Source organism: Vanellus vanellus (assembly GCF_965231255.1).
Source record: "Vanellus vanellus genome assembly, chromosome: Z".
Taxonomy (NCBI): Eukaryota; Metazoa; Chordata; class Aves; order Charadriiformes; family Charadriidae; genus Vanellus; species Vanellus vanellus.
This window is the reverse complement of record NC_138908.1, coordinates 1,117,109-1,144,883: the sequence shown is the minus strand read 5'-3', so window position 1 is coordinate 1,144,883 and position 27,775 is coordinate 1,117,109. Positions and strand designations below refer to the sequence as shown.

Here is a 27,775-nt window from a genome sequence, read left to right as displayed (position 1 = left end):
ATACAGAGAAATTGTTCAAGCAGCCAGGGATCAGGTTAGGCAAGGTAAAGCCCAGATTGAATTACATCTGGCCAGGGACATCGAGACAAACAAACAAACCCTTCTATAAGTATGTCAGTGAGAAAAGAAAGACTAGGGATTTCCTCTCCGGAAACGAAAGAGCTGGTCACCTAGGACAGAGACAGAGCTGAGGTACTCAATGACTTTTTTGCCTCAGTCTTCACTGGTAAAGGATGCGGCCCCACTACCCATGATGCAGAAGGCAAAGGCGAGGACTGGGAAAATGAAGAACTACCCGCTGTAGGTGAAGATCAAGTACGAGACCACCTGAGGAACTTGAAGGTGCACAAGTCCATGGGACCTGATGAGAGACATCTGCAGGTCCTGAGGGAACTGGCAGATGAAGTTGCTAAGCCACTATGCGTCACATTTGTGAAGTCGTGGCAGTCTGGTGAGGTCCGTGCCGACTGGAGAAGAGGAAACATAACCTCTATTTTCAAGACGGAAAAAAAGGAAGACGCGGGGAACTACAGGCCAGTCAGTCTCACCTCTGTGTTTGGCAAGACAATGGAGCAGATCCTCCTGGAAACTCTGCTAAGGCAGAGGTACCACTCTTTTCAGTGGTGCCCATCGACGGGACAAGGGGCAACAGGCACAAACTGGAACACAGGAAATTCCATCTGAACACGAGGAGAACCTCCTTTACTTGGAGGCTGCCAGAGCAGGGGAACAGACTGCCCAGAGAGAGCGGTGCGGTACAGGGAAGAAGAGCTCGAACAGCACGTGGAGTGCCACCATCTTTTTATTAACGGCTGCGAGACAGGCAGGCCGGCTGCGCTCCAGCCTCTGCTTCCGGCCTGCAGGATGCCCGTTTCCTTGCTGGGTCGCCATCCAAAGCATTCCTCTCGCTGCCTTGCCACAGCATTTGCCTGCGTCTTCAGGCTTCCTGACCAGCACAGCCACGGGAGGCACGGGCCACGGCCCACCGGCCCCTTCCCCATGCGAGGGCAGCGCTGCAGAGAGCGGGCAAGGGGGCAGGTCCAGCTGCTCAGGTGGTGCCAAGTGTGCAGAGCACCCTGGGGTCAGCCCCGTGCACAGCTCCAGCAGCACAGCCAGCCTCCTTCCGGGGCAAGGATCCTCCTCCTCCATGTTCTCCGGAGCCAGGAGCACAGGCCTTGCAGGTGGAATCTGCAGGGAGGCTCTTTGGCCACAGAATTCGGGTTCAGCGGGGTCTCAGCCGCCAGGGCCACCATTCCTGCCACTCACCAATCCTGGCAAAGCCCCAGCAAGCCACTGCGCGCACCACGCCTGCAGCCCAGCCCCAGGTGCACACCCTCACTGGGCCTGGCTGCCCCTGCCCACCTTCTTGGGTCTCCCGGACAGCGTGATGAGGCTTCTGACCGCCAGCCTGCGCAGCAGCAAGTCCTCGCTGTTGAGGCAGGACGAGACGACCTCCAGGACCTGAGCGTCGTAACACTTCAAGTCGATGTAATCCAGGAGCTGAAACGCAATGGGCAGGAGAGTGAGAGCCCGGCACAGCCAGCAGAGCTCCCGGACGGCTCGGGGCAAGGCACCAGGGCCGGTGACAGCCCTGTCGGGAGGCAGCAGGGTGCGCGGACGGAGGGCCATCGCCGCCGGCCCTCTGCCTCATGCAGGCAGCCCAGCTGCCCCCAGCGCACACTCAAAGTGGCAATGCTTGCCACCAGGCCCACCTCGGTGAAGACCGTCATGGCGCCAATGTCCTGGTTGGCCCGAGTCTGCAGGAGGCGTACGACCGCCTGGTCAAGCACGGAGGTGCAGCTGTCCGGGGCTTCACGCTGCAGCACCCTGTCCGGGGGCGGAAGGCTTTGTGGCACAGGGCTGGGCAGGCCAACCCCTCTGGGACTGCGCTGCCAGCCCCAGCCATTCCCCCGCAGGCCCGGCCACGCGGAGCAGGGCTGCGTGTGCGCCTTGCGTTGGCTGCTCGCGCCCCGCCGCCCTCGAGGAAGGGCATCGTGCCGGGGGGAGGCAAGGACGGCTGCCAGGGCTCTCACCTAGTCAGCACGGTGACACCGCTGTGGTAGGTCTTGACGCTCTGCAGCATGTCCCAGGCACCGTGCCTCCCCATGTCTTCAACCAGGGAGGCACCGCCCAGGCACTGGAAGAGAGCTTGCATGGTGCTGACTGCAGTCCTGCAGGCAGAGCAAAGCGCAGTCACACGTGGGGCCCCAGCCCGGGGCCCGGGGCGAGAGCAGGGAGAGGAGGGGCAGGAGCACCTGAGCACCGAAGGATGCTTGGCCTTCTTCCTGCTCCTAATGCCAGGGAGGCGGCAGCCCTTCTGTGAGCCCTCCAGGCTGCAGGAGATCTGCACTAGCGCTGCCGCGCAGAGCTCGTCAAGACGCAAAAGCACGACGCGTCGGCTGGAGGGCTCCAGGAGGACCTCGTGCGTGGCACTGGCTACCTGCAGAGGAGACCCGGGGACAGCTCTCGCTGCAGGCATGTCCCCGCGGCACAGCCTGCTCCTGCCAGCAGCCGCCGCCCTGCCACAGGCTTGCCCGCTGCCGGGCCGGCAGGAGGCAGTGGGGAGGGAGCAGGGCCGCCGAGGGCAGCAGGGCAGGGGCAGGCTGCCTGCCTGTGCGCCGCGGGGCCGAGCAGCATGCGCTGCCCTGCCTGGCTGTGGCTGAGGCCCCTGGGCCAGGCACCCCGGGGAGGGCCTTCGCTGGGGGCAGGTGGAGAGGGCAGGAGGGGCTGGAGGTGGCACGCAGCCCCGGGTGGGACGGAGCAGGCCTCGCCCAGACACTCACGGCCGGGAAACTGCAGCAGCCGCTGGCTGCCTCGATACCATGCAGCTGGCTGTGCTGGCAATTGATGCACAGCAGTGCCTTCAGCACGGCCCACACGAGGCTGGGCTCGCAGGCCAACGGGTTCCACATGGCCCTGGCGGCACTGCAGAGCCAGAGCACACTGTCAGCGGGGCCACCGCGGCCAGTGGGTACCCCTTCTTCCTGGGCAGCTCCCAAGCTGCCCCCGAGGCTGACGGGCCACCTACTTGTCACAGAGCGGGGAAGCCTGCAGCAGGGCAGCAACCACCTGCTGAGGCTTCAGGTGGGCCACTTGGAGAAGGGTCCTCCTTAGGATGTCCCGGAGCGGCTTCCGCCTGACACAGGCCAGCTGCCTATGGATGGTCTTCACGAGCTCCTCCACCTGGCGCAGGCAGCGGGCTGGAGCGCAGGCTGTGGCCCCAGCTGCCACCAAGGACTGCTCCCCTCCCGTCACTCCTTGCTGGCCTCAAAGGCCGCCCGTCAGGCGCTGCCAAGCCCTGGACTAGGGGTAGGGGGGAACGGTGCCCAGAGGGCGCGCGCACAGAGCAATCCAGCTGCACACTGCCCACCTTGATCAGCTCCGAGCACGACTCTCTCAAGACCATCTCTAGCATGTTGGCAACCAGCTGGGTGTCAGAGACCCTGGGGTCCGCCATGTTCGTCAACACTGTGAGGAGGAAGTTTCTCCTCTCCAGCTGGAGCAAGAAGCTCCCGAACATCTGAGGGAGAAAGGGAGGGAAGAGGTGTCGCTCCGAGTGCCCTGCTGGCGGGGAGCGTGGGCTCTGCCGGCAACCAGAGCTCGCCGGTGGCCAGGACGGCTGGAGCTGCTGTGCTGAGGCTGGGTTAGAGCCTTGGCCTACTCCCTGCGGAGAGGCGGTGGGTCTGCGCAGGCTGGTCGGTGGGGGGGCCGTGTCATCCCCCGCGGTGGCTGGAGCACTGCTCCATCCCAGCCTCCTGCCGGCCCCACGGCCAAGACCCCCAGCGAGAGAGGAGCTCGTTACCAGCTCCTTGCCAAGGTCCTCCTTGGACCAGAAGGTGCCGCTGCTTTCCCACTCCACACATAGCACTGGGTCCTCGAGTGCTGCTTGGCAGGCTGGGCAGGAGGGGAAACACACCGTGAGTGGCAGGAGCAACAGAGGGCTGGGGACAGCAGGCGAGAGCCCCAGCCACCCTTACCTTGTCGCACCAGAAGGAACCCGTGGAAGGCACGCAGCGCCTCCAAAGCCCCCTGGCTGATCTCCTCGTCCTCCTCGGAGCAGGACAGGGTGAGGAGCCCCATCACATGCCCCAGGAAATGCAGGGGTTTCTTGTGGAAGAGGAAGGGGCTGCATTCTGTGGAGGGAGAGGCCTGTGGGAGAGAGGACGGAGCAGGAGCAGGGCTGAGCTGCGGCCGAGGGGATGAAAGCCCTAACCTCTGAGAGCGGGCCCCGAGCCGAGTGCCGCGCGAGCCGGAGCTCTGGAGGGCTCTGCCCTCTGCGCAGCACCCCGTGGAGACCCAGCCTGCGGCAGCCGCCTCAGCACAAGGAGCGCGCTGGGCAGCAGCCCAGGGGACGGAGGCAGGGAGGGCTGCCAGGGGTGGGCCTGCAATATGCTCCCGTGCCCTGAGATGGAGCCAGCTCCCGAGAAGGAAAGCACAGGAGGGAGCAGCTCCCAGAGAGAGGGGGTGAGATGCTGGCGCAGGGCTGAGCCCTGCCGAATCCCCTGTCCTACGCCCAGGCTTGCCTCGCAGGGAGCCCAGAGCTACCGGCTAGGCAGGGGCAGCAGGAAGGGGCGAGGGGTGCCGAGAGGTCGCCTGCACTGCAAGCCCCTCACCTGCAGGAACCGGCTCAGGGTGACAATCCTCCCCACAGCCCTCCGGCGCCTAGACACCTTCTTGGATGTCGTGAAGGGCAGCAGGACCTGAGAAGGCAAAAGCTGCTGGTCTGCCTTGGGAACCGACGGCGGCGCCCGGAGCAGTGGCTCTGCCAAGCGCCTGGCAGGGCTTACGCAGCGTGCTGCCAAGGCTTCCCTCGGACAGGAGGAAGCCTGGAACAGGGTCCGGCCGCCTCGCGACCTGGGGGACCGTTGCCAACGGCTGGCAACCGGCTGCAGCCAGGGAGCTAGCCGGATCCCACCCCCTCAGCTACCTCTGCCCCTTTCCACGCGCTCCTCCACAAACGGCCGCATGTCCCCTCTGCAGGAGACAGCAACCTCTAGGGGGGCCTGCTCCAGGGAGGTGCCAGCACCTCTGCCCCTGCAGCTTCAGGGCTGCACTCCCCTGGCACCATGGCCACGTCCCAGCAGATCTCTGCCCTGCTGCCATCTCGGGGAGGAGCGCGTGCACGGGGCGGGCGGCGAGTGCGGCGGCTCAGCAGTGCCAGCTGCCAGAGCAGGGGTCCTGGGAAGGACACTCTGACTCCTTCCACTGCTTCGGTTCCGGGCAGGTTGTGCCTCTTTAGGGGAGGGCAAGGAAGAGACCCCATGAGTCCCGCTCTCGGCAAACGCCTGACCTGCAGGATCATCTCCACTGTCAACATGCTGGAGCTCGGCGACGCACCACGCACCAGCACTTCCAGCACGCTGTCCACAGTTTTCAGGATCTGTAGGGGAACAGGGCAGGTGGCACGCTTGCCCTGCACCTTCTTCCTTGCAGGAACCTGGCTTGAACACCTTCCACCTGAGGCAGGCTTGAGCTGCCCTCTGGCGCCCGGGAGAGGCCTCAGGCTCTCCCTGGTCTTCCTCCTTCTGCTGTCGCCTTCCAGCAGCCGAGGCCAACTAGCAAAGCGTGCGCAGGGACTGCCTGGCAGGCTCTCCGTAGCTCACCCCACACTTACCTGAGCATCGAGTGGCGCACACTGGGGGTCCCTCTTCTGTACTGCATCAATACAGAAGATGCTGCGGATGCAGGGGCAGAGGTGCTTCTGCAGCAGACATTCCCTCTCTTCGCTGCAAGCAGACAAGGTGCGGGTGGGATGCCAGAGCTTCCCCGCCTGGGAAGGTGGCCGCAGGCATCGGGGCCGGCACCCCCCAGGGTGGTACCCCTAACGAGGTGGGGAAGGGATGCCTGGAGGCATCTCCTCCCTCCCCCGTGCTGCTGAGCCAGGGACAGAGGGCAGTCCTGGCCGGTGGAGCCCCAACCCCTTTGCATCTCCTGCCTCTCCCTTCAGGGGAAAGGCCACGAGGCATGGAGGAGCCCTGGTGCACCCTGCGCCTTCCCACCTGACCCACTGATGGGCCGAGCGTGAGGGAGAGCAGAGGCCCAAAGCCAGTGCCATCAGGTTCCTGCCAGGATGGTATGTTCCATCGGGGCCACGCAGTGGGGGGGCCCTGGCCCGGCCAGGGTCTGGGGCAAGTACCTCATTGCGGCGATGGCAAGCAGGTCTTGCTGCCACATGACGGCTTCCATGCTGTGAGGGGACTCCCTCTGCCATAGGACCTGGAGAGGGAGAGCTCGGCCAGGATGGGGCAGCGGAGCTGCCAGTGCCCGGCCCCAGTGCGCAGGGTGGGCAGCACCCCGCTGCCCCCAGGCCAGCACTGGCACCCGCAGCAGCCCCTCGCTCGGCACTGGCCCCGGGGCTGGCAGGGCTGTTCCCAGGGAGGCCCATCTCACCCCCCCCTGTGCCCGGAGGCCCCAGTGCTGTCCTTACCGCTGTCCCAGGGCTCGGCCAGCTCTGCCCCCCTCCCTCAGCCCCACGGGGGTCCCCTCACCTCCACTGTCCCCACCAGCTCGCACGCTGATGGCAAATCGAGCAGGTAGCTGCCCTTCACCCGGGCTCTGCAGAGCGTGCAGATGGAGGCCAGAAACCTCAGCTTCAAGGTCTCTTCCTGACAGCCAGGGAGAAGAGAGACAGAGAGGGAGGGTGAGGGCCACAGGCACGGCCGGCGGCAGCAGCAGGGGCTGGAGGGGCCATGGTGACGGCTCAGGGGGCCGGCAGGGGAGCAGCCCTGCACAGCCAGCAGCCCCCCAGAAGCCCGCGCACAGGCAGCAGGCACGCCAGCACCCAGCTGGGGGCTGCAGGCAGAGCCTGGCTGACAACATCTGCAGGTACCTTGTTGGTGCCTTTGAGGAAGGCCAAGAGGAACTCGTGGGCTTCCTTCTCCTTGTCCTCCAGCTGGCAGCCGGAGGCAGAAGCAGCTCCACCTGATGAAGAACAAGAGCGGGGAGAGCTGTAGGTGTGGGCAGGAGGGAGAGGGAAGAGAAGGGTCCTCTCACCAGCCCTGAGCCTGCTGCCCTGCTGGCCCCACAGAAGGCGCTGAGGGGCCTGGGGAGCGGCATGGCTCCCCTGGGCTCCCCGCGGGGCCCAGCAGAGCCCCTCCAGCTGTCCAGGGAGCAACCAGGCGCCCCGGGGCCACGGGCGGGGCCACATGTGGGTCCTCCCGGGGCCCTCGTGGGGGCTGCAGGACAGCAGGGCTCCCCGCGGGCGCAAGCGGGACCCGATGCGGCCCCTCCAGCTGTCTGGGGGTGGCTCTCCGCAGGGGCGCGGGGGGGCCTGGCAGAGTCGGGCCGCATGGGTGTCTGGGGGGCAGCAGGGCAGTGCGGTACAGGGAATAAGAGCTCAAACAGCACGTGGAGTGCCACCGCCTTTTTATTAACAGCCACAAGACACAAGCAGGCCGGCTGCGCTCCGGCCTCTACTTCCGGCCTGCAGGATGCCCGTTTCCTTGCTGGGTCGCCATCCAAAGCGTTCCTCTCGCTGCCTTGCCACAGCATTTGCCTGCGTCTTCAGGCTTCCTGACCAGCACAGCCACGGGAGGCACGGGCCACGGCCCACCTGCTCAGGTGGTACCAAGTGTGCAGAGCACCCTGGGGTCAGCTCCGCGCACAGCTCCAGCAGCACAGCCAGCCTCCTTCCGGGGCAAGGATCCTCCTCCTCCATGTCCTCCGGAGCCAGGAGCACAGGGCTTGCAGGTGGAATCTGGAGGGAGGCTTTTTGGCCGCAGCCTTTAGGTTCAGCGGGGTCTCAGCCGCCAGGGAAGAGACCGAGAGGCTGCTGTCCTCCGCCGTGGGCTTCTGCAGGCTTCAGGGCCGTCCTTACCAGGCTCGGGGATGGCTCGGGGCAAGGCACCAGGGCCGGTGACAGCCCTGTCGGGAGGCAGCAGGGTGCGCGGACGGAGGGCCATCGCCGCTGGCCCTCTGCCTCATGCAGGCAGCCCAGCTGCCACCAGGCAATGCTTGCCACCAGGCCCACCTCGGTGAAGACCGTCAGGTGCCAATGTCCTGCTTGGCCCTTGTCTGCAGGAGGCGTACGACCGCCTTCAGGCTGCACACTGCCCACCTTGATCAGCTCCGAGCACGACTCTCTCAAGACTATCTCTAGCATGTTGGCAACCAGCTGGGTGTCAGAGACCCTGGGGTCCGCCATGTTCGTCAACACTGTGAGGAGGAAGTTTCTCCTCTCCAGCTGGAGCAAGAAGCTCCCGAACATCTGAGGGCCCAGCGCCCCCAGCCTTCCCAGGGCCCCACCGCCAGGGGAGCGGCCGGCGGCCACCCGGCCTCCGCCGCTGACCGGCTACGGGGGAGCGGGGACCGGAGGGTGAACTCACCGGCCCGGCAACTGCCTCCCGGCGCAGCCGTTGCCGTTCAAATCTCCTGCCGCAGCGCCCGCTTCCGGGCAGGACGCCCGAGGGGCCAATCACCGCGCAGCGCCTGACCGGAACAGGCGGGGACGCGCGGTGCATGACGGGAGGGAGGTCGAGACGGAGCTGGCGTTGCGGGTGCCGCCGTGGCGGGAGGGTCTGCGCTGCCATGCCGCTGCCGACGCCCCCGGTCCTGGCAGAGGATGGGCAACAGCTCCGGCTCCCGCCGGGAAGCCCGCCGCCTCCTACGGCGTGTGGGACCCGCGCCGCCGGGCCTGCCGCCACGCACAAGATGGCCGCCCGGCCTGCCGCCCCGGAGGGACGACGCCTCCCGAGATGCTGCGCGGGGTCCCCCTTCCGTTAGGTGAAGGAAGCGGGGAGGGAGGCGGCGGTTGCTGTCTGCAGGCCCGGAGTGACGGTCCGCTTTGGCTACACCCGGCCGTTCCCCTGCCGGCCCTTTGACCTCCCTGTGTACACACGTCTCGGCTTAAGGCCCCAAGCAAAAGAAGAAAAAGGGGGGGGCGGGGGGTAAAGATAGGTGGAACATCTTATTTCTGTAACTTGCCTGTCCTGTGGAGTCCTCCTGGACTGATTAAATCTTTCCTGAGTACAGAGAAGGACCTTACACTTCTGAGAGTAAGGTTCAATTCCCTCCTGAATAACAAAAACAAAGAAGGATGTTTCGGGGAGAGAGAATGGAGCCGTTCCTTTTAGGCAAGACAAATGCTGTCTTTTCTAAATGGGGTTCCTCTTCTGTTCTTCGTCAGCCAATTAGCAGCTCCTGGTGTCCTGATGAATCCAGTCAGCCATTACGAAAACTGTTCATTAATTGTACTCCTGTATTTTCAGTCATTCCGTGTGTGGCTGTCACGGACTAAAGACACCACACGGGAAGGGCGGGTGGTTGTGGTTTAACCCCAGCCGGCAACCAGGACCACGCAGCCGATGGCTCACCTCCCGAGAAGGGTAGGGAGAAGAAGGAGAAAAGGAGGGGAAAGGAGAAAAAAAACCCCAAACTCACAGGCTGAGATAAAGACAGTCAAAGAGAACAGTATCAGAAGAGGAAAATGCCAGTAAAAATATGAATAATAATAAGAAGGGTAATGACAGAAGTCACTCTCGCCTCCTGGTGAACTGGCACCATTGCGAGCAGTGATTTCGGATTACCCCCCCCAGCCATCCCCCAAGCTATATATGCAGCGTGCCGTCTACGGTGCAGAGTATTCCTTTGTTCTGCCTCTATTCCTTTCTCAGCTTCCACGGGAAGCTGGAAAGAGTCCTTGAAAAGGACTTTTGAAGGGCAAAGGTGCCCAGGAAGGCTGGTCATGCTTCAAGCAGGTGCTCTTAAAAGCACAGGAGAAGGCCATCCCCGTGTCCTGGAAAAGGAGCCAACGGGGAAGAAGACCAGCTTGGCTAAATAGAGAGCTTTGGCTGGACCTCAGGAAAAAAAGGAAAGCTTACATTCTCTGGAAAAGGGGGTTGGCAACTTATGAGGATTACCAAGACGTAGCGAAGCTGTGCAGGAGGAAAATGAGAAGGGCCAAAGCTCAAGCAGAACTCTGCTTGGCCACTGCAGTTAAAGAGAATAAGAAGAGATTCTTTCCGTATATCAATAGAAAAAGGAAGACTAGGGAAAATGTAGGCCCACTGAAGGAGGAGATGGGTGCCCGAGTGGTGGAAGACCCAGAGAAGGCTGAGTGACCGAATGCCTTCTTTTCTTCGGTCTTCACTGCTAAAGCTGTCCCTCATGAATCCCTGTGGTGGTTTGGCCTCAGCCAGCAACAAAGAACCACACAGCCGCTCGCTCGCCTCCCACAGCCGTGGGGAAAAATCAGCAGAAAAGGGCAAGAACTCGTGGGTTGAAATAGTATAATTTAACAGAACAGACAAAGGGAAGAAGAAAGAAAAACAATAACACCGGTAAAGGAATAGAAGAACGCGATTACAGTACCGCCGCGAAGCGCACCGACCGCACCCGCACCGCCGCAGCCCGCCCCCAAATGGCGACTGCCTCCCTCGCCCCGGCTAGCTCCTTTTATAGCTGGGCGTGGGTCACGTGGTATGGAATACTTGCCTCCCCTGCCGGCTCCTTGGGGAAATTAACCCCATCCTTGCCGGAACCAGGACAATCCCAAACCCTGGAGGCAAGGGGGAAGGTCTGGAGAGAGGAAGATTTTCCCTCAGTTGAGGAGGTCCAGGTCAGAGACCGCTTGGCCAAGCTGGACATCCATAAGTCCATGGGCCCTGACGGGATGCACCCGTGAGGGCCGAGAGAGCTGGCGGATGTTATTGCTAGACCGCTCTCCATCGTCTTTGAAAGGTCATGGGGAACAGGAGAGGTGCCAGAGGGCTGCAGGGAGGCTGACATTATTCCAGTCTTCAAAAAAGGCAAGAAGGAGGACCCAGGGAACTACAGGCCGGTTAGTCTCACCTCTGTCCCTGGGAAGGTAACGGAGCGACTCGTTCTGGATGTCCGCTCCAAACACGTTGAGGAACAGGAAGTTATCGGAAGCGTTCAGCACGGATTTACCAAGGGTAAATCATGCTTGACCAATCTGATAGCCTTCTATGAGGTTATAACTGGTTGGCTAGATGAGGGGAGAGCCGTAGATGTCATCTACCTTGACTTCAGCAGGGCTTTTGACGTGGTCTCCCATAACATCGTCATCAGGAACCTGAGGAAGCGTGGGCTAGATGAGGAGACAGCAATGTGGACGGAGAGCTGGCTGGGTGACAGAACTCAGAGGGTTGTGATTAACGGAGCAGTGTCAAGTTGGAGGCCTGTAGCCAGTGTAACCAGTAACCAAGCTGCCCCCCCTGGTCTTCAGGAGAGCTGACTTTGGCCTCTTGAAGAATCTGCTTGGTATGGAGCCATGGGATGAAGCGTTGGAGGGAAGAAGGGCCCAAGAAAGTTGGTTAGTATTCAAGAATCACCTCCTTCGAGCTCAGGAGTGATGCATCCCTACAAAGAAGGCGGCAGGCAGAAAAGCCAGGAGGCCTGCGTGGATGAACAAGGAGCTCCTGGAAATGCTCAAAAGTAAAAAGGAGGCCCCTAGGGGGTGGAAACAGGAGCAGGTAGCCTGGAAGGGATACAGAGAAATTGTTCAAGCAGCCAGGGATCAGGTTAGGCAAGGTAAAGCCCAGATTGAATTACATCTGGCCAGGGACATCGAGACAAACAAACAAACCCTTCTATAAGTATGTCAGTGAGAAAAGAAAGACTAGGGATTTCCTCTCCGGAAACGAAAGAGCTGGTCACCTAGGACAGAGACAGAGCTGAGGTACTCAATGACTTTTTTGCCTCAGTCTTCACTGGTAAAGGATGCGGCCCCACTACCCATGATGCAGAAGGCAAAGGCGAGGACTGGGAAAATGAAGAACTACCCGCTGTAGGTGAAGATCAAGTACGAGACCACCTGAGGAACTTGAAGGTGCACAAGTCCATGGGACCTGATGAGAGACATCTGCAGGTCCTGAGGGAACTGGCAGATGAAGTTGCTAAGCCACTATGCGTCACATTTGTGAAGTCGTGGCAGTCTGGTGAGGTTCGTGCCGACTGGAGAAGAGGAAACATAACCTCTATTTTCAAGACGGAAAAAAAGGAAGACGCGGGGAACTACAGGCCAGTCAGTCTCACCTCTGTGTTTGGCAAGACAATGGAGCAGATCCTCCTGGAAACTCTGCTAAGGCAGAGGTACCACTCTTTTCAGTGGTGCCCATCGACGGGACAAGGGGCAACAGGCACAAACTGGAACACAGGAAATTCCATCTGAACACGAGGAGAACCTCCTTTACTTGGAGGCTGCCAGAGCAGGGGAACAGACTGCCCAGAGAGAGCGGTGCGGTACAGGGAAGAAGAGCTCGAACAGCACGTGGAGTGCCACCATCTTTTTATTAACGGCTGCGAGACAGGCAGGCCGGCTGCGCTCCAGCCTCTGCTTCCGGCCTGCAGGATGCCCGTTTCCTTGCTGGGTCGCCATCCAAAGCATTCCTCTCGCTGCCTTGCCACAGCATTTGCCTGCGTCTTCAGGCTTCCTGACCAGCACAGCCACGGGAGGCACGGGCCACGGCCCACCGGCCCCTTCCCCATGCGAGGGCAGCGCTGCAGAGAGCGGGCAAGGGGGCAGGTCCAGCTGCTCAGGTGGTGCCAAGTGTGCAGAGCACCCTGGGGTCAGCCCCGTGCACAGCTCCAGCAGCACAGCCAGCCTCCTTCCGGGGCAAGGATCCTCCTCCTCCATGTTCTCCGGAGCCAGGAGCACAGGCCTTGCAGGTGGAATCTGCAGGGAGGCTCTTTGGCCACAGAATTCGGGTTCAGCGGGGTCTCAGCCGCCAGGGCCACCATTCCTGCCACTCACCAATCCTGGCAAAGCCCCAGCAAGCCACTGCGCGCACCACGCCTGCAGCCCAGCCCCAGGTGCACACCCTCACTGGGCCTGGCTGCCCCTGCCCACCTTCTTGGGTCTCCCGGACAGCGTGATGAGGCTTCTGACCGCCAGCCTGCGCAGCAGCAAGTCCTCGCTGTTGAGGCAGGACGAGACGACCTCCAGGACCTGAGCGTCGTAACACTTCAAGTCGATGTAATCCAGGAGCTGAAACGCAATGGGCAGGAGAGTGAGAGCCCGGCACAGCCAGCAGAGCTCCCGGACGGCTCGGGGCAAGGCACCAGGGCCGGTGACAGCCCTGTTGGGAGGCAGCAGGGTGCGCGGACGGAGGGCCATCGCCGCCGGCCCTCTGCCTCATGCAGGCAGCCCAGCTGCCCCCAGCGCACACTCAAAGTGGCAATGCTTGCCACCAGGCCCACCTCGGTGAAGACCGTCATGGCGCCAATGTCCTGGTTGGCCCGAGTCTGCAGGAGGCGTACGACCGCCTGGTCAAGCACGGAGGTGCAGCTGTCCGGGGCTTCACGCTGCAGCACCCTGTCCGGGGGCGGAAGGCTTTGTGGCACAGGGCTGGGCAGGCCAACCCCTCTGGGACTGCGCTGCCAGCCCCAGCCATTCCCCCGCAGGCCCGGCCACGCGGAGCAGGGCTGCGTGTGCGCCTTGCGTTGGCTGCTCGCGCCCCGCCGCCCTCGAGGAAGGGCATCGTGCCGGGGGGAGGCAAGGACGGCTGCCAGGGCTCTCACCTAGTCAGCACGGTGACACCGCTGTGGTAGGTCTTGACGCTCTGCAGCATGTCCCAGGCACCGTGCCTCCCCATGTCTTCAACCAGGGAGGCACCGCCCAGGCACTGGAAGAGAGCTTGCATGGTGCTGACTGCAGTCCTGCAGGCAGAGCAAAGCGCAGTCACACGTGGGGCCCCAGCCCGGGGCCCGGGGCGAGAGCAGGGAGAGGAGGGGCAGGAGCACCTGAGCACGGAAGGATGCTTGGCCTTCTTCCTGCTCCTAATGCCAGGGAGGCGGCAGCCCTTCTGTGAGCCCTCCAGGCTGCAGGAGATCTGCACTAGCGCTGCCGCGCAGAGCTCGTCAAGACGCAAAAGCACGACGCGTCGGCTGGAGGGCTCCAGGAGGACCTCGTGCGTGGCACTGGCTACCTGCAGAGGAGACCCGGGGACAGCTCTCGCTGCAGGCATGTCCCCGCGGCACAGCCTGCTCCTGCCAGCAGCCGCCGCCCTGCCACAGGCTTGCCCGCTGCCGGGCCGGCAGGAGGCAGTGGGGAGGGAGCAGGGCCGCCGAGGGCAGCAGGGCAGGGGCAGGCTGCCTGCCTGTGCGCCGCGGGGCCGAGCAGCATGCGCTGCCCTGCCTGGCTGTGGCCGAGGCCCCTGGGCCAGGCGCCCCGGGGAGGGCCTTCGCTGGGGGCAGGTGGAGAGGGCAGGAGGGGCTGGAGGTGGCACGCAGCCCCGGGTGGGACGGAGCAGGCCTCGCCCAGACACTCACGGCCGGGAAACTGCAGCAGCCGCTGGCTGCCTCGATACCATGCAGCTGGCTGTGCTGGCAATTGATGCACAGCAGTGCCTTCAGCACGGCCCACACGAGGCTGGGCTCGCAGGCCAACGGGTTCCACATGGCCCTGGCGGCACTGCAGAGCCAGAGCACACTGTCAGCGGGGCCACCGCGGCCAGTGGGTACCCCTTCTTCCTGGGCAGCTCCCAAGCTGCCCCCGAGGCTGACGGGCCATCTACTTGTCACAGAGCGGGGAAGCCTGCAGCAGGGCAGCAACCACTTGCTGAGGCTTCAGGTGGGCCACTTGGAGAAGGGTCCTCCTCAGGACGTCCCGGAGCGGCTTCCGCCTGACACAGGCCAGCTGCCTATGGATGGTCTTCACGAGCTCCTCCACCTGGCGCAGGCAGCGGGCTGGAGCGCAGGCCGTGGCCCCAGCTGCCACCAAGGACTGCTCCCCTCCCATCACTCCTTGCTGGCCTCAAAGGCCGCCCGTCAGGCGCTGCCAAGCCCTGGACTAGGGGTAGGGGGGAACGGTGCCCAGAGGGCGCGCGCACAGAGCAATCCGGCTGCACACTGCCCACCTTGATCAGCTCCGAGCACGACTCTCTCAAGACCATCTCTAGCATGTTGGCAACCAGCTGGGTGTCAGAGACCCTGGGGTCCGCCATGTTCGTCAACACTGTGAGGAGGAAGTTTCTCCTCTCCAGCTGGAGCAAGAAGCTCCCGAACATCTGAGGGAGAAAGGGAGGGAAGAGGTGTCGCTCCGAGTGCCCTGCTGGCGGGGAGCGTGGGCTCTGCCGGCAACCAGAGCTCGCCGGTGGCCAGGACGGCTGGAGCTGCTGCGCTGAGGCTGGGTTAGAGCCTTGGCCTACTCCCTGCGGAGAGGCGGTGGGTCTGCGCAGGCTGGTCGGTGGGGGGCCGTGTCATCCCCCGCGGTGGCTGGAGCACTGCTCCATCCCAGCCTCCTGCCGGCCCCACGGCCAAGACCCCCAGCGAGAGAGGAGCTCGTTACCAGCTCCTTGCCAAGGTCCTCCTTGGACCAGAAGGTGCCGCTGTTTTCCCACTCCACACATAGCACTGGGTCCTCGAGTGCTGCTTGGCAGGCTGGGCAGGAGGGGAAACACACCGTGAGTGGCAGGAGCAACAGAGGGCTGGGGACAGCAGGCGAGAGCCCCAGCCACCCTTACCTTGTCGCACCAGAAGGAACCCGTGGAAGGCACGCAGCGCCTCCAAAGCCCCCTGGCTGATCTCCTCGTCCTCCTCGGAGCAGGACAGGGTGAGGAGCCCCATCACATGCCCCAGGAAATGCAGGGGTTTCTTGTGGAAGAGGAAGGGGCTGCATTCTGTGGAGGGAGAGGCCTGTGGGAGAGAGGACGGAGCAGGAGCAGGGCTGAGCTGCGGCCGAGGGGATGAAAGCCCTAACCTCTGAGAGCGGGCCCCGAGCCGAGTGCCGCGCGAGCCGGAGCTCTGGAGGGCTCTGCCCTCTGCGCAGCACCCCGTGGAGACCCAGCCTGCGGCAGCCGCCTCAGCACAAGGAGCGCGCTGGGCAGCAGCCCAGGGGACGGAGGCAGGGAGGGCTGCCAGGGGTGGGCCTGCAATATGCTCCCGTGCCCTGAGATGGAGCCAGCTCCCGAGAAGGAAAGCACAGGAGGGAGCAGCTCCCAGAGAGAGGGGGTGAGATGCTGGCGCAGGGCTGAGCCCTGCCAAATCCCCTGTCCTACGCCCAGGCTTGCCTCGCAGGGAGCCCAGAGCTACCGGCTAGGCAGGGGCAGCAGGAAGGGGCGAGGGGTGCCGAGAGGTCGCCTGCACTGCAAGCCCCTTACCTGCAGGAACCGGCTCAGGGTGACAATCCTCCCCACAGCCCTCCGGCGCCTAGACACCTTCTTGGATGTCGTGAAGGGCAGCAGGACCTGAGAAGGCAAAAGCTGCTGGTCTGCCTTGGGAACCGACGGCGGCGCCCGGAGCAGTGGCTCTGCCAAGCGCCTGGCAGGGCTTACGCAGCGTGCTGCCAAGGCTTCCCTCGGACAGGAGGAAGCCTGGAACAGGGTCCGGCCACCTCGCGACCTGGGGGACCGTTGCCAACGGCTGGCAACCGGCTGCAGCCAGGGAGCTAGCCGGATCCCACCCCCTCAGCTACCTCTGCCCCTTTCCACGCGCTCCTCCACAAACGGCCGCATGTCCCCTCTGCAGGAGACAGCAACCTCTAGGGGGGCCTGCTCCAGGGAGGTGCCAGCACCTCTGCCCCTGCAGCTTCAGGGCTGCACTCCCCTGGCACCATGGCCACGTCCCAGCAGATCTCTGCCCTGCTGCCATCTCGGGGAGGAGCGCGTGCACGGGGCGGGCGGCGAGTGCGGCGGCTCAGCAGTGCCAGCTGCCAGAGCAGGGGTCCTGGGAAGGACACTCTGACTCCTTCCACTGCTTCGGTTCCGGGCAGGTTGTGCCTCTTTAGGGGAGGGCAAGGAAGAGACCCCATGAGTCCCGCTCTCGGCAAACGCCTGACCTGCAGGATCATCTCCACTGTCAACATGCTGGAGCTCGGCGACGCACCACACACCAGCACTTCCAGCACGCTGTCCACAGTTTTCAGGATCTGTAGGGGAACAGGGCAGGTGGCACGCTTGCCCTGCACCTTCTTCCTTGCAGGAACCTGGCTTGAACACCTTCCACCTGAGGCAGGCTTGAGCTGCCCTCTGGCGCCCGGGAGAGGCCTCAGGCTCTCCCTGGTCTTCCTCCTTCTGCTGTCGCCTTCCAGCAGCCGAGGCCAACTAGCAAAGCGTGCGCAGGGACTGCCTGGCAGGCTCTCCGTAGCTCACCCCACACTTACCTGAGCATCGAGTGGCGCACACTGGGGGTCCCTCTTCTGTACTGCATCAATACAGAAGATGCTGCGGATGCAGGGGCAGAGGTGCTTCTGCAGCAGACATTCCCTCTCTTCGCTGCAAGCAGACAAGGTGCGGGTGGGATGCCAGAGCTTCCCCGCCTGGGAAGGTGGCTGCAGGCATCGGGGCCGGCACCCCCCAGGGTGGTACCCCTACGAGGTGGGGAAGGGATGCCCGGAGGCACATCCTCCCTCCCCCGTGCTGCTGAGCCAGGGACAGAGGGCAGTCCTGGCCGGTGGAGCCCCAACCCCTTTGCATCTCCTGCCTCTCCCTTCAGGGGAAAGGCCACGAGGCATGGAGGAGCCCTGGTGCACCCTGCACCTTCCCACCTGACCCACTGATGGGCCGAGCGTGAGGGAGAGCAGAGGCCCAAAGCCAGTGCCATCAGGTTCCTGCCAGGATGGTATGTTCCATCGGGGCCACGCAGTGGGGGGGCCCTGGCCCGGCCAGGGTCTGGGGCAAGTACCTCATTGCGGCGATGGCAAGCAGGTCTTGCTGCCACATGACGGCTTCCATGCTGTGAGGGGACTCCCTCTGCCATAGGACCTGGAGAGGGAGAGCTCGGCCAGGATGGGGCAGCGGAGCTGCCAGTGCCCAGCCCCAGTGCGCAGGGTGGGCAGCACCCCGCTGCCCCCAGGCCAGCACTGGCACCCGCAGCAGCCCCTCGCTCGGCACTGGCCCCCGGGGCTGGCAGGGCTGTTCCCAGGGAGGCCCATCTCACCCCCCCCTGTGCCCGGAGGCCCCAGTGCTGTCCTTACCGCTGTCCCAGGGCTCGGCCAGCTCTGCCCCCCTCCCTCAGCCCCACGGGGGTCCCCTCACCTCCACTGTCCCCACCAGCTCGCACGCTGATGGCAAATCGAGCAGGTAGCTGCCCTTCACCCGGGCTCTGCAGAGCGTGCAGATGGAGGCCAGAAACCTCAGCTTCAAGGTCTCTTCCTGACAGCCAGGGAGAAGAGAGACAGAGAGGGAGGGTGAGGGCCACAGGCACGGCCGGCGGCAGCAGCAGGGGCTGGAGGGGCCATGGTGACGGCTCAGGGGGCCGGCAGGGGAGCAGCCCTGCACAGCCAGCAGCCCCCCAGAAGCCCGCGCACAGGCAGCAGGCACGCCAGCACCCAGCTGGGGGCTGCAGGCAGAGCCTGGCTGACAACATCTGCAGGTACCTTGTTGGTGCCTTTGAGGAAGGCCAAGAGGAACTCGTGGGCTTCCTTCTCCTTGTCCTCCAGCTGGCAGCCGGAGGCAGAAGCAGCTCCACCTGATGAAGAACAAGAGCGGGGAGAGCTGTAGGTGTGGGCAGGAGGGAGAGGGAAGAGAAGGGTCCTCTCACCAGCCCTGAGCCTGCTGCCCTGCTGGCCCCACAGAAGGCGCTGAGGGGCCTGGGGAGCGGCATGGCTCCCCTGGGCTTCCCGCGGGGCCCAGCAGAGCCCCTCCAGCTGTCCAGGGAGCAACCAGGCGCCCCGGGGCCACGGGCGGGGCCACATGTGGGTCCTCCCGGGGCCCTCGTGGGGGCTGCAGGACAGCAGGGCTCCCCGCGGGCGCAAGCGGGACCCGATGCGGCCCCTCCAGCTGTCTGGGGGTGGCTCTCCGCAGGGGCGCGGGGGGGCCTGGCAGAGTCGGGCCGCATGGGTGTCTGGGGGGCAGCAGGGCAGTGCGGTACAGGGAATAAGAGCTCAAACAGCACGTGGAGTGCCACCGCCTTTTTATTAACAGCCACAAGACACAAGCAGGCCGGCTGCGCTCCGGCCTCTACTTCCGGCCTGCAGGATGCCCGTTTCCTTGCTGGGTTGCCATCCAAAGCGTTCCTCTCGCTGCCTTGCCACAGCATTTGCCTGCGTCTTCAGGCTTCCTGACCAGCACAGCCACGGGAGGCACGGGCCACGGCCCACCTGCTCAGGTGGTACCAAGTGTGCAGAGCACCCTGGGGTCAGCTCCGCGCACAGCTCCAGCAGCACAGCCAGCCTCCTTCCGGGGCAAGGATCCTCCTCCTCCATGTCCTCCGGAGCCAGGAGCACAGGGCTTGCAGGTGGAATCTGGAGGGAGGCTTTTTGGCCGCAGCCTTTAGGTTCAGCGGGGTCTCAGCCGCCAGGGAAGAGACCGAGAGGCTGCTGTCCTCCGCCGTGGGCTTCTGCAGGCTTCAGGGCCGTCCTTACCAGGCTCGGGGATGGCTCGGGGCAAGGCACCAGGGCCGGTGACAGCCCTGTCGGGAGGCAGCAGGGTGCGCAGACGGAGGGCCATCGCCGCTGGCCCTCTGCCTCATGCAGGCAGCCCAGCTGCCACCAGGCAATGCTTGCCACCAGGCCCACCTCGGTGAAGACCGTCAGGTGCCAATGTCCTGCTTGGCCCTTGTCTGCAGGAGGCGTACGACCGCCTTCAGGCTGCACACTGCCCACCTTGATCAGCTCCGAGCACGACTCTCTCAAGACCATCTCTAGCATGTTGGCAACCAGCTGGGTGTCAGAGACCCTGGGGTCCGCCATGTTCGTCAACACTGTGAGGAGGAAGTTTCTCCTCTCCAGCTGGAGCAAGAAGCTCCCGAACATCTGAGGGCCCAGCGCCCCCAGCCTTCCCAGGGCCCCACCGCCAGGGGAGCGGCCGGCGGCCACCCGGCCTCCGCCGCTGACCGGCTACGGGGGAGCGGGGACCGGAGGGCGAACTCACCGGCCCGGCAACTGCCTCCCGGCGCAGCCGTTGCCGTTCAAATCTCCTGCCGCAGCGCCCGCTTCCGGGCAGGACGCCCGAGGGGCCAATCACCGCGCAGCGCCTGACCGGAACAGGCGGGGACGCGCGGTGCATGACGGGAGGGAGGTCGAGACGGAGCTGGCGTTGCGGGTGCCGCCGTGGCGGGAGGGTCTGCGCTGCCATGCCGCTGCCGACGCCCCCGGTCCTGGCAGAGGATGGGCAACAGCTCCGGCTCCCGCCGGGAAGCCCGCCGCCTCCTACGGCGTGTGGGACCCGCGCCGCCGGGCCTGCCGCCACGCACAAGATGGCCGCCCGGCCTGCCGCCCCGGAGGGACGACGCCTCCCGAGATGCTGCGCGGGGTCCCCCTTCCGTTAGGTGAAGGAAGCGGGGAGGGAGGCGGCGGTTGCTGTCTGCAGGCCCGGAGTGACGGTCCGCTTTGGCTACACCCGGCCGTTCCCCTGCCGGCCCTTTGACCTCCCTGTGTACACACGTCTCGGCTTAAGGCCCCAAGCAAAAGAAGAAAAAGGGGGGGGCGGGGGGTAAAGATAGGTGGAACATCTTATTTCTGTAACTTGCCTGTCCTGTGGAGTCCTCCTGGACTGATTAAATCTTTCCTGAGTACAGAGAAGGACCTTACACTTCTGAGAGTAAGGTTCAATTCCCTCCTGAATAACAAAAACAAAGAAGGATGTTTCGGGGAGAGAGAATGGAGCCGTTCCTTTTAGGCAAGACAAATGCTGTCTTTTCTAAATGGGGTTCCTCTTCTGTTCTTCGTCAGCCAATTAGCAGCTCCTGGTGTCCTGATGAATCCAGTCAGCCATTACGAAAACTGTTCATTAATTGTACTCCTGTATTTTCAGTCATTCCGTGTGTGGCTGTCACGGACTAAAGACACCACACGGGAAGGGCGGGTGGTTGTGGTTTAACCCCAGCCGGCAACCAGGACCACGCAGCCGATGGCTCACCTCCCGAGAAGGGTAGGGAGAAGAAGGAGAAAAGGAGGGGAAAGGAGAAAAAAAACCCCAAACTCACAGGCTGAGATAAAGACAGTCAAAGAGAACAGTATCAGAAGAGGAAAATGCCAGTAAAAATATGAATAATAAGAAGAAGGGTAATGACAGAAGTCACTCTCGCCTCCTGGTGAACTGGCACCATTGCGAGCAGTGATTTCGGATTACCCCCCCCAGCCATCCCCCAAGCTATATATGCAGCGTGCCGTCTACGGTGCAGAGTATTCCTTTGTTCTGCCTCTATTCCTTTCTCAGCTTCCACGGGAAGCTGGAAAGAGTCCTTGAAAAGGACTTTTGAAGGGCAAAGGTGCCCAGGAAGGCTGGTCATGCTTCAAGCAGGTGCTCTTAAAAGCACAGGAGAAGGCCATCCCCGTGTCCTGGAAAAGGAGCCAACGGGGAAGAAGACCAGCTTGGCTAAATAGAGAGCTTTGGCTGGACCTCAGGAAAAAAAGGAAAGCTTACATTCTCTGGAAAAGGGGGTTGGCAACTTATGAGGATTACCAAGACGTAGCGAAGCTGTGCAGGAGGAAAATGAGAAGGGCCAAAGCTCAAGCAGAACTCTGCTTGGCCACTGCAGTTAAAGAGAATAAGAAGAGATTCTTTCCGTATATCAATAGAAAAAGGAAGACTAGGGAAAATGTAGGCCCACTGAAGGAGGAGATGGGTGCCCGAGTGGTGGAAGACCCAGAGAAGGCTGAGTGACCGAATGCCTTCTTTTCTTCGGTCTTCACTGCTAAAGCTGTCCCTCATGAATCCCTGTGGTGGTTTGGCCTCAGCCAGCAACAAAGAACCACACAGCCGCTCGCTCGCCTCCCACAGCCGTGGGGAAAAATCAGCAGAAAAGGGCAAGAACTCGTGGGTTGAAATAGTATAATTTAACAGAACAGACAAAGGGAAGAAGAAAGAAAAACAATAACACCGGTAAAGGAATAGAAGAACGCGATTACAGTACCGCCGCGAAGCGCACCGACCGCACCCGCACCGCCGCAGCCCGCCCCCAAATGGCGACTGCCTCCCTCGCCCCGGCTAGCTCCTTTTATAGCTGGGCGTGGGTCACGTGGTATGGAATACTTGCCTCCCCTGCCGGCTCCTTGGGGAAATTAACCCCATCCTTGCCGGAACCAGGACAATCCCAAACCCTGGAGGCAAGGGGGAAGGTCTGGAGAGAGGAAGATTTTCCCTCAGTTGAGGAGGTCCAGGTCAGAGACCGCTTGGCCAAGCTGGACATCCATAAGTCCATGGGCCCTGACGGGATGCACCCGTGAGGGCCGAGAGAGCTGGCGGATGTTATTGCTAGACCGCTCTCCATCGTCTTTGAAAGGTCATGGGGAACAGGAGAGGTGCCAGAGGGCTGCAGGGAGGCTGACATTATTCCAGTCTTCAAAAAAGGCAAGAAGGAGGACCCAGGGAACTACAGGCCGGTTAGTCTCACCTCTGTCCCTGGGAAGGTAACGGAGCGACTCGTTCTGGATGTCCGCTCCAAACACGTTGAGGAACAGGAAGTTATCGGAAGCGTTCAGCACGGATTTACCAAGGGTAAATCATGCTTGACCAATCTGATAGCCTTCTATGAGGTTATAACTGGTTGGCTAGATGAGGGGAGAGCCGTAGATGTCATCTACCTTGACTTCAGCAGGGCTTTTGACGTGGTCTCCCATAACATCGTCATCAGGAACCTGAGGAAGCGTGGGCTAGATGAGGAGACAGCAATGTGGACGGAGAGCTGGCTGGGTGACAGAACTCAGAGGGTTGTGATTAACGGAGCAGTGTCAAGTTGGAGGCCTGTAGCCAGTGTAACCAGTAACCAAGCTGCCCCCCCTGGTCTTCAGGAGAGCTGACTTTGGCCTCTTGAAGAATCTGCTTGGTATGGAGCCATGGGATGAAGCGTTGGAGGGAAGAAGGGCCCAAGAAAGTTGGTTAGTATTCAAGAATCACCTCCTTCGAGCTCAGGAGTGATGCATCCCTACAAAGAAGGCGGCAGGCAGAAAAGCCAGGAGGCCTGCGTGGATGAACAAGGAGCTCCTGGAAATGCTCAAAAGTAAAAAGGAGGCCCCTAGGGGGTGGAAACAGGAGCGGGTAGCCTGGAAGGGATACAGAGAAATTGTTCAAGCAGCCAGGGATCAGGTTAGGCAAGGTAAAGCCCAGATTGAATTACATCTGGCCAGGGACATCGAGACAAACAAACAAACCCTTCTATAAGTATGTCAGTGAGAAAAGAAAGACTAGGCATTTCCTCTCCGGAAACGAAAGAGCTGGTCACCTAGGACAGAGACAGAGCTGAGGTACTCAATGACTTTTTTGCCTCAGTCTTCACTGGTAAAGGATGCGGCCCCACTACCCATGATGCAGAAGGCAAAGGCGAGGACTGGGAAAATGAAGAACTACCCGCTGTAGGTGAAGATCAAGTACGAGACCACCTGAGGAACTTGAAGGTGCACAAGTCCATGGGACCTGATGAGAGACATCTGCAGGTCCTGAGGGAACTGGCAGATGAAGTTGCTAAGCCACTATGCGTCACATTTGTGAAGTCGTGGCAGTCTGGTGAGGTTCGTGCCGACTGGAGAAGAGGAAACATAACCTCTATTTTCAAGACGGAAAAAAAGGAAGACGCGGGGAACTACAGGCCAGTCAGTCTCACCTCTGTGTTTGGCAAGACAATGGAGCAGATCCTCCTGGAAACTCTGCTAAGGCAGAGGTACCACTCTTTTCAGTGGTGCCCATCGACGGGACAAGGGGCAACAGGCACAAACTGGAACACAGGAAATTCCATCTGAACACGAGGAGAACCTCCTTTACTTGGAGGCTGCCAGAGCAGGGGAACAGACTGCCCAGAGAGAGCGGTGCGGTACAGGGAAGAAGAGCTCGAACAGCACGTGGAGTGCCACCATCTTTTTATTAACGGCTGCGAGACAGGCAGGCCGGCTGCGCTCCAGCCTCTGCTTCCGGCCTGCAGGATGCCCGTTTCCTTGCTGGGTCGCCATCCAAAGCGTTCCTCTCGCTGCCTTGCCACAGCATTTGCCTGCGTCTTCAGGCTTCCTGACCAGCACAGCCACGGGAGGCACGGGCCACGGCCCACCGGCCCCTTCCCCATGCGAGGGCAGCGCTGCAGAGAGCGGGCAAGGGGGCAGGTCCAGCTGCTCAGGTGGTGCCAAGTGTGCAGAGCACCCTGGGGTCAGCCCCGTGCACAGCTCCAGCAGCACAGCCAGCCTCCTTCCGGGGCAAGGATCCTCCTCCTCCATGTTCTCCGGAGCCAGGAGCACAGGCCTTGCAGGTGGAATCTGCAGGGAGGCTCTTTGGCCACAGAATTCGGGTTCAGCGGGGTCTCAGCCGCCAGGGCCACCATTCCTGCCACTCACCAATCCTGGCAAAGCCCCAGCAAGCCACTGCGCGCACCACGCCTGCAGCCCAGCCCCAGGTGCACACCCTCACTGGGCCTGGCTGCCCCTGCCCACCTTCTTGGGTCTCCCGGACAGCGTGATGAGGCTTCTGACCGCCAGCCTGCGCAGCAGCAAGTCCTCGCTGTTGAGGCAGGACGAGACGACCTCCAGGACCTGAGCGTCGTAACACTTCAAGTCGATGTAATCCAGGAGCTGAAACGCAATGGGCAGGAGAGTGAGAGCCCGGCACAGCCAGCAGAGCTCCCGGACGGCTCGGGGCAAGGCACCAGGGCCGGTGACAGCCCTGTTGGGAGGCAGCAGGGTGCGCGGACGGAGGGCCATCGCCGCCGGCCCTCTGCCTCATGCAGGCAGCCCAGCTGCCCCCAGCGCACACTCAAAGTGGCAATGCTTGCCACCAGGCCCACCTCGGTGAAGACCGTCATGGCGCCAATGTCCTGGTTGGCCCGAGTCTGCAGGAGGCGTACGACCGCCTGGTCAAGCACGGAGGTGCAGCTGTCCGGGGCTTCACGCTGCAGCACCCTGTCCGGGGGCGGAAGGCTTTGTGGCACAGGGCTGGGCAGGCCAACCCCTCTGGGACTGCGCTGCCAGCCCCAGCCATTCCCCCGCAGGCCCGGCCACGCGGAGCAGGGCTGCGTGTGCGCCTTGCGTTGGCTGCTCGCGCCCCGCCGCCCTCGAGGAAGGGCATCGTGCCGGGGGGAGGCAAGGACGGCTGCCAGGGCTCTCACCTAGTCAGCACGGTGACACCGCTGTGGTAGGTCTTGACGCTCTGCAGCATGTCCCAGGCACCGTGCCTCCCCATGTCTTCAACCAGGGAGGCACCGCCCAGGCACTGGAAGAGAGCTTGCATGGTGCTGACTGCAGTCCTGCAGGCAGAGCAAAGCGCAGTCACACGTGGGGCCCCAGCCCGGGGCCCGGGGCGAGAGCAGGGAGAGGAGGGGCAGGAGCACCTGAGCACGGAAGGATGCTTGGCCTTCTTCCTGCTCCTAATGCCAGGGAGGCGGCAGCCCTTCTGTGAGCCCTCCAGGCTGCAGGAGATCTGCACTAGCGCTGCCGCGCAGAGCTCGTCAAGACGCAAAAGCACGACGCGTCGGCTGGAGGGCTCCAGGAGGACCTCGTGCGTGGCACTGGCTACCTGCAGAGGAGACCCGGGGACAGCTCTCGCTGCAGGCATGTCCCCGCGGCACAGCCTGCTCCTGCCAGCAGCCGCCGCCCTGCCACAGGCTTGCCCGCTGCCGGGCCGGCAGGAGGCAGTGGGGAGGGAGCAGGGCCGCCGAGGGCAGCAGGGCAGGGGCAGGCTGCCTGCCTGTGCGCCGCGGGGCCGAGCAGCATGCGCTGCCCTGCCTGGCTGTGGCCGAGGCCCCTGGGCCAGGCGCCCCGGGGAGGGCCTTCGCTGGGGGCAGGTGGAGAGGGCAGGAGGGGCTGGAGGTGGCACGCAGCCCCGGGTGGGACGGAGCAGGCCTCGCCCAGACACTCACGGCCGGGAAACTGCAGCAGCCGCTGGCTGCCTCGATACCATGCAGCTGGCTGTGCTGGCAATTGATGCACAGCAGTGCCTTCAGCACGGCCCACACGAGGCTGGGCTCGCAGGCCAACGGGTTCCACATGGCCCTGGCGGCACTGCAGAGCCAGAGCACACTGTCAGCGGGGCCACCGCGGCCAGTGGGTACCCCTTCTTCCTGGGCAGCTCCCAAGCTGCCCCCGAGGCTGACGGGCCACCTACTTGTCACAGAGCGGGGAAGCCTGCAGCAGGGCAGCAACCACTTGCTGAGGCTTCAGGTGGGCCACTTGGAGAAGGGTCCTCCTCAGGACGTCCCGGAGCGGCTTCCGCCTGACACAGGCCAGCTGCCTATGGATGGTCTTCACGAGCTCCTCCACCTGGCGCAGGCAGCGGGCTGGAGCGCAGGCCGTGGCCCCAGCTGCCACCAAGGACTGCTCCCCTCCCGTCACTCCTTGCTGGCCTCAAAGGCCGCCCGTCAGGCGCTGCCAAGCCCTGGACTAGGGGTAGGGGGGAACGGTGCCCAGAGGGCGCGCGCACAGAGCAATCCGGCTGCACACTGCCCACCTTGATCAGCTCCGAGCACGACTCTCTCAAGACCATCTCTAGCATGTTGGCAACCAGCTGGGTGTCAGAGACCCTGGGGTCCGCCATGTTCGTCAACACTGTGAGGAGGAAGTTTCTCCTCTCCAGCTGGAGCAAGAAGCTCCCGAACATCTGAGGGAGAAAGGGAGGGAAGAGGTGTCGCTCCGAGTGCCCTGCTGGCGGGGAGCGTGGGCTCTGCCGGCAACCAGAGCTCGCCGGTGGCCAGGACGGCCGGAGCTGCTGCGCTGAGGCTGGGTTAGAGCCTTGGCCTACTCCCTGCGGAGAGGCGGTGGGTCTGCGCAGGCTGGTCGGTGGGGGGCCGTGTCATCCCCCGCGGTGGCTGGAGCACTGCTCCATCCCAGCCTCCTGCCGGCCCCACGGCCAAGACCCCCAGCGAGAGAGGAGCTCGTTACCAGCTCCTTGCCAAGGTCCTCCTTGGACCAGAAGGTGCCGCTGCTTTCCCACTCCACACATAGCACTGGGTCCTCGAGTGCTGCTTGGCAGGCTGGGCAGGAGGGGAAACACACCGTGAGTGGCAGGAGCAACAGAGGGCTGGGGACAGCAGGCGAGAGCCCCAGCCACCCTTACCTTGTCGCACCAGAAGGAACCCGTGGAAGGCACGCAGCGCCTCCAAAGCCCCCTGGCTGATCTCCTCGTCCTCCTCGGAGCAGGACAGGGTGAGGAGCCCCATCACATGCCCCAGGAAATGCAGGGGTTTCTTGTGGAAGAGGAAGGGGCTGCATTCTGTGGAGGGAGAGGCCTGTGGGAGAGAGGACGGAGCAGGAGCAGGGCTGAGCTGCGGCCGAGGGGATGAAAGCCCTAACCTCTGAGAGCGGGCCCCGAGCCGAGTGCCGCGCGAGCCGGAGCTCTGGAGGGCTCTGCCCTCTGCGCAGCACCCCGTGGAGACCCAGCCTGCGGCAGCCGCCTCAGCACAAGGAGCGCGCTGGGCAGCAGCCCAGGGGACGGAGGCAGGGAGGGCTGCCAGGGGTGGGCCTGCAATATGCTCCCGTGCCCTGAGATGGAGCCAGCTCCCGAGAAGGAAAGCACAGGAGGGAGCAGCTCCCAGAGAGAGGGGGTGAGATGCTGGCGCAGGGCTGAGCCCTGCCAAATCCCCTGTCCTACGCCCAGGCTTGCCTCGCAGGGAGCCCAGAGCTACCGGCTAGGCAGGGGCAGCAGGAAGGGGCGAGGGGTGCCGAGAGGTCGCCTGCACTGCAAGCCCCTCACCTGCAGGAACCGGCTCAGGGTGACAATCCTCCCCACAGCCCTCCAGCGCCTAGACACCTTCTTGGATGTCGTGAAGGGCAGCAGGACCTGAGAAGGCAAAAAGCTCCCGGTCTGCCTTGGGAACCGACAGCGGCGCCCGGAGCAGTGGCTCTGCCAAGCGCCTGGCAGGGCTTACGCAGCGTGCTGCCAAGGCTTCCCTCGGACAGGAGGAAGCCTGGAACAGGGTCCGGCCGCCTCGCGACCTGGGGGACCGTTGCCAACGGCTGGCAACC

The 27,775-nt window shown here is 63.1% G+C and overlaps 2 protein-coding genes across 2 annotated transcripts; both read right to left on the bottom strand.

Moving 5' to 3' along the window:
• Nucleotides 1–797: 797 nt before the first annotated feature.
• LOC309683128 (maestro heat-like repeat-containing protein family member 7) lies at nucleotides 798–5,831 on the bottom strand. Its single transcript, XM_082497330.1, has 13 exons — nucleotides 5,615–5,831; nucleotides 5,291–5,380; nucleotides 4,614–4,700; nucleotides 3,978–4,149; nucleotides 3,803–3,894; nucleotides 3,371–3,520; nucleotides 3,029–3,183; nucleotides 2,784–2,925; nucleotides 2,256–2,440; nucleotides 2,034–2,171; nucleotides 1,713–1,827; nucleotides 1,363–1,500; nucleotides 798–1,201 (listed from the first exon to the last, which is right to left on the bottom strand). The coding sequence occupies exons 2-13, from the start codon at nucleotides 5,315–5,317 to the stop codon at nucleotides 1,049–1,051; spliced, it is 1,554 nt and encodes a 517-aa protein (XP_082353456.1). The 5' UTR covers nucleotides 5,318–5,380; nucleotides 5,615–5,831; the 3' UTR covers nucleotides 798–1,048.
• Nucleotides 5,832–12,243: 6,412 nt separating this feature from the next.
• On the bottom strand, nucleotides 12,244–14,903 carry LOC309683127 (maestro heat-like repeat-containing protein family member 7; the record flags this gene model as incomplete). The annotated part of the gene is made up of 8 exons (XM_082497329.1): nucleotides 12,244–12,647; nucleotides 12,809–12,946; nucleotides 13,159–13,273; nucleotides 13,480–13,617; nucleotides 13,702–13,886; nucleotides 14,230–14,371; nucleotides 14,475–14,629; nucleotides 14,817–14,903. The coding sequence occupies 8 exons, from the start codon at nucleotides 14,901–14,903 to the stop codon at nucleotides 12,495–12,497; spliced, it is 1,113 nt and encodes a 370-aa protein (XP_082353455.1). The 3' UTR covers nucleotides 12,244–12,494.
• Nucleotides 14,904–27,775: the final 12,872 nt, after the last annotated feature.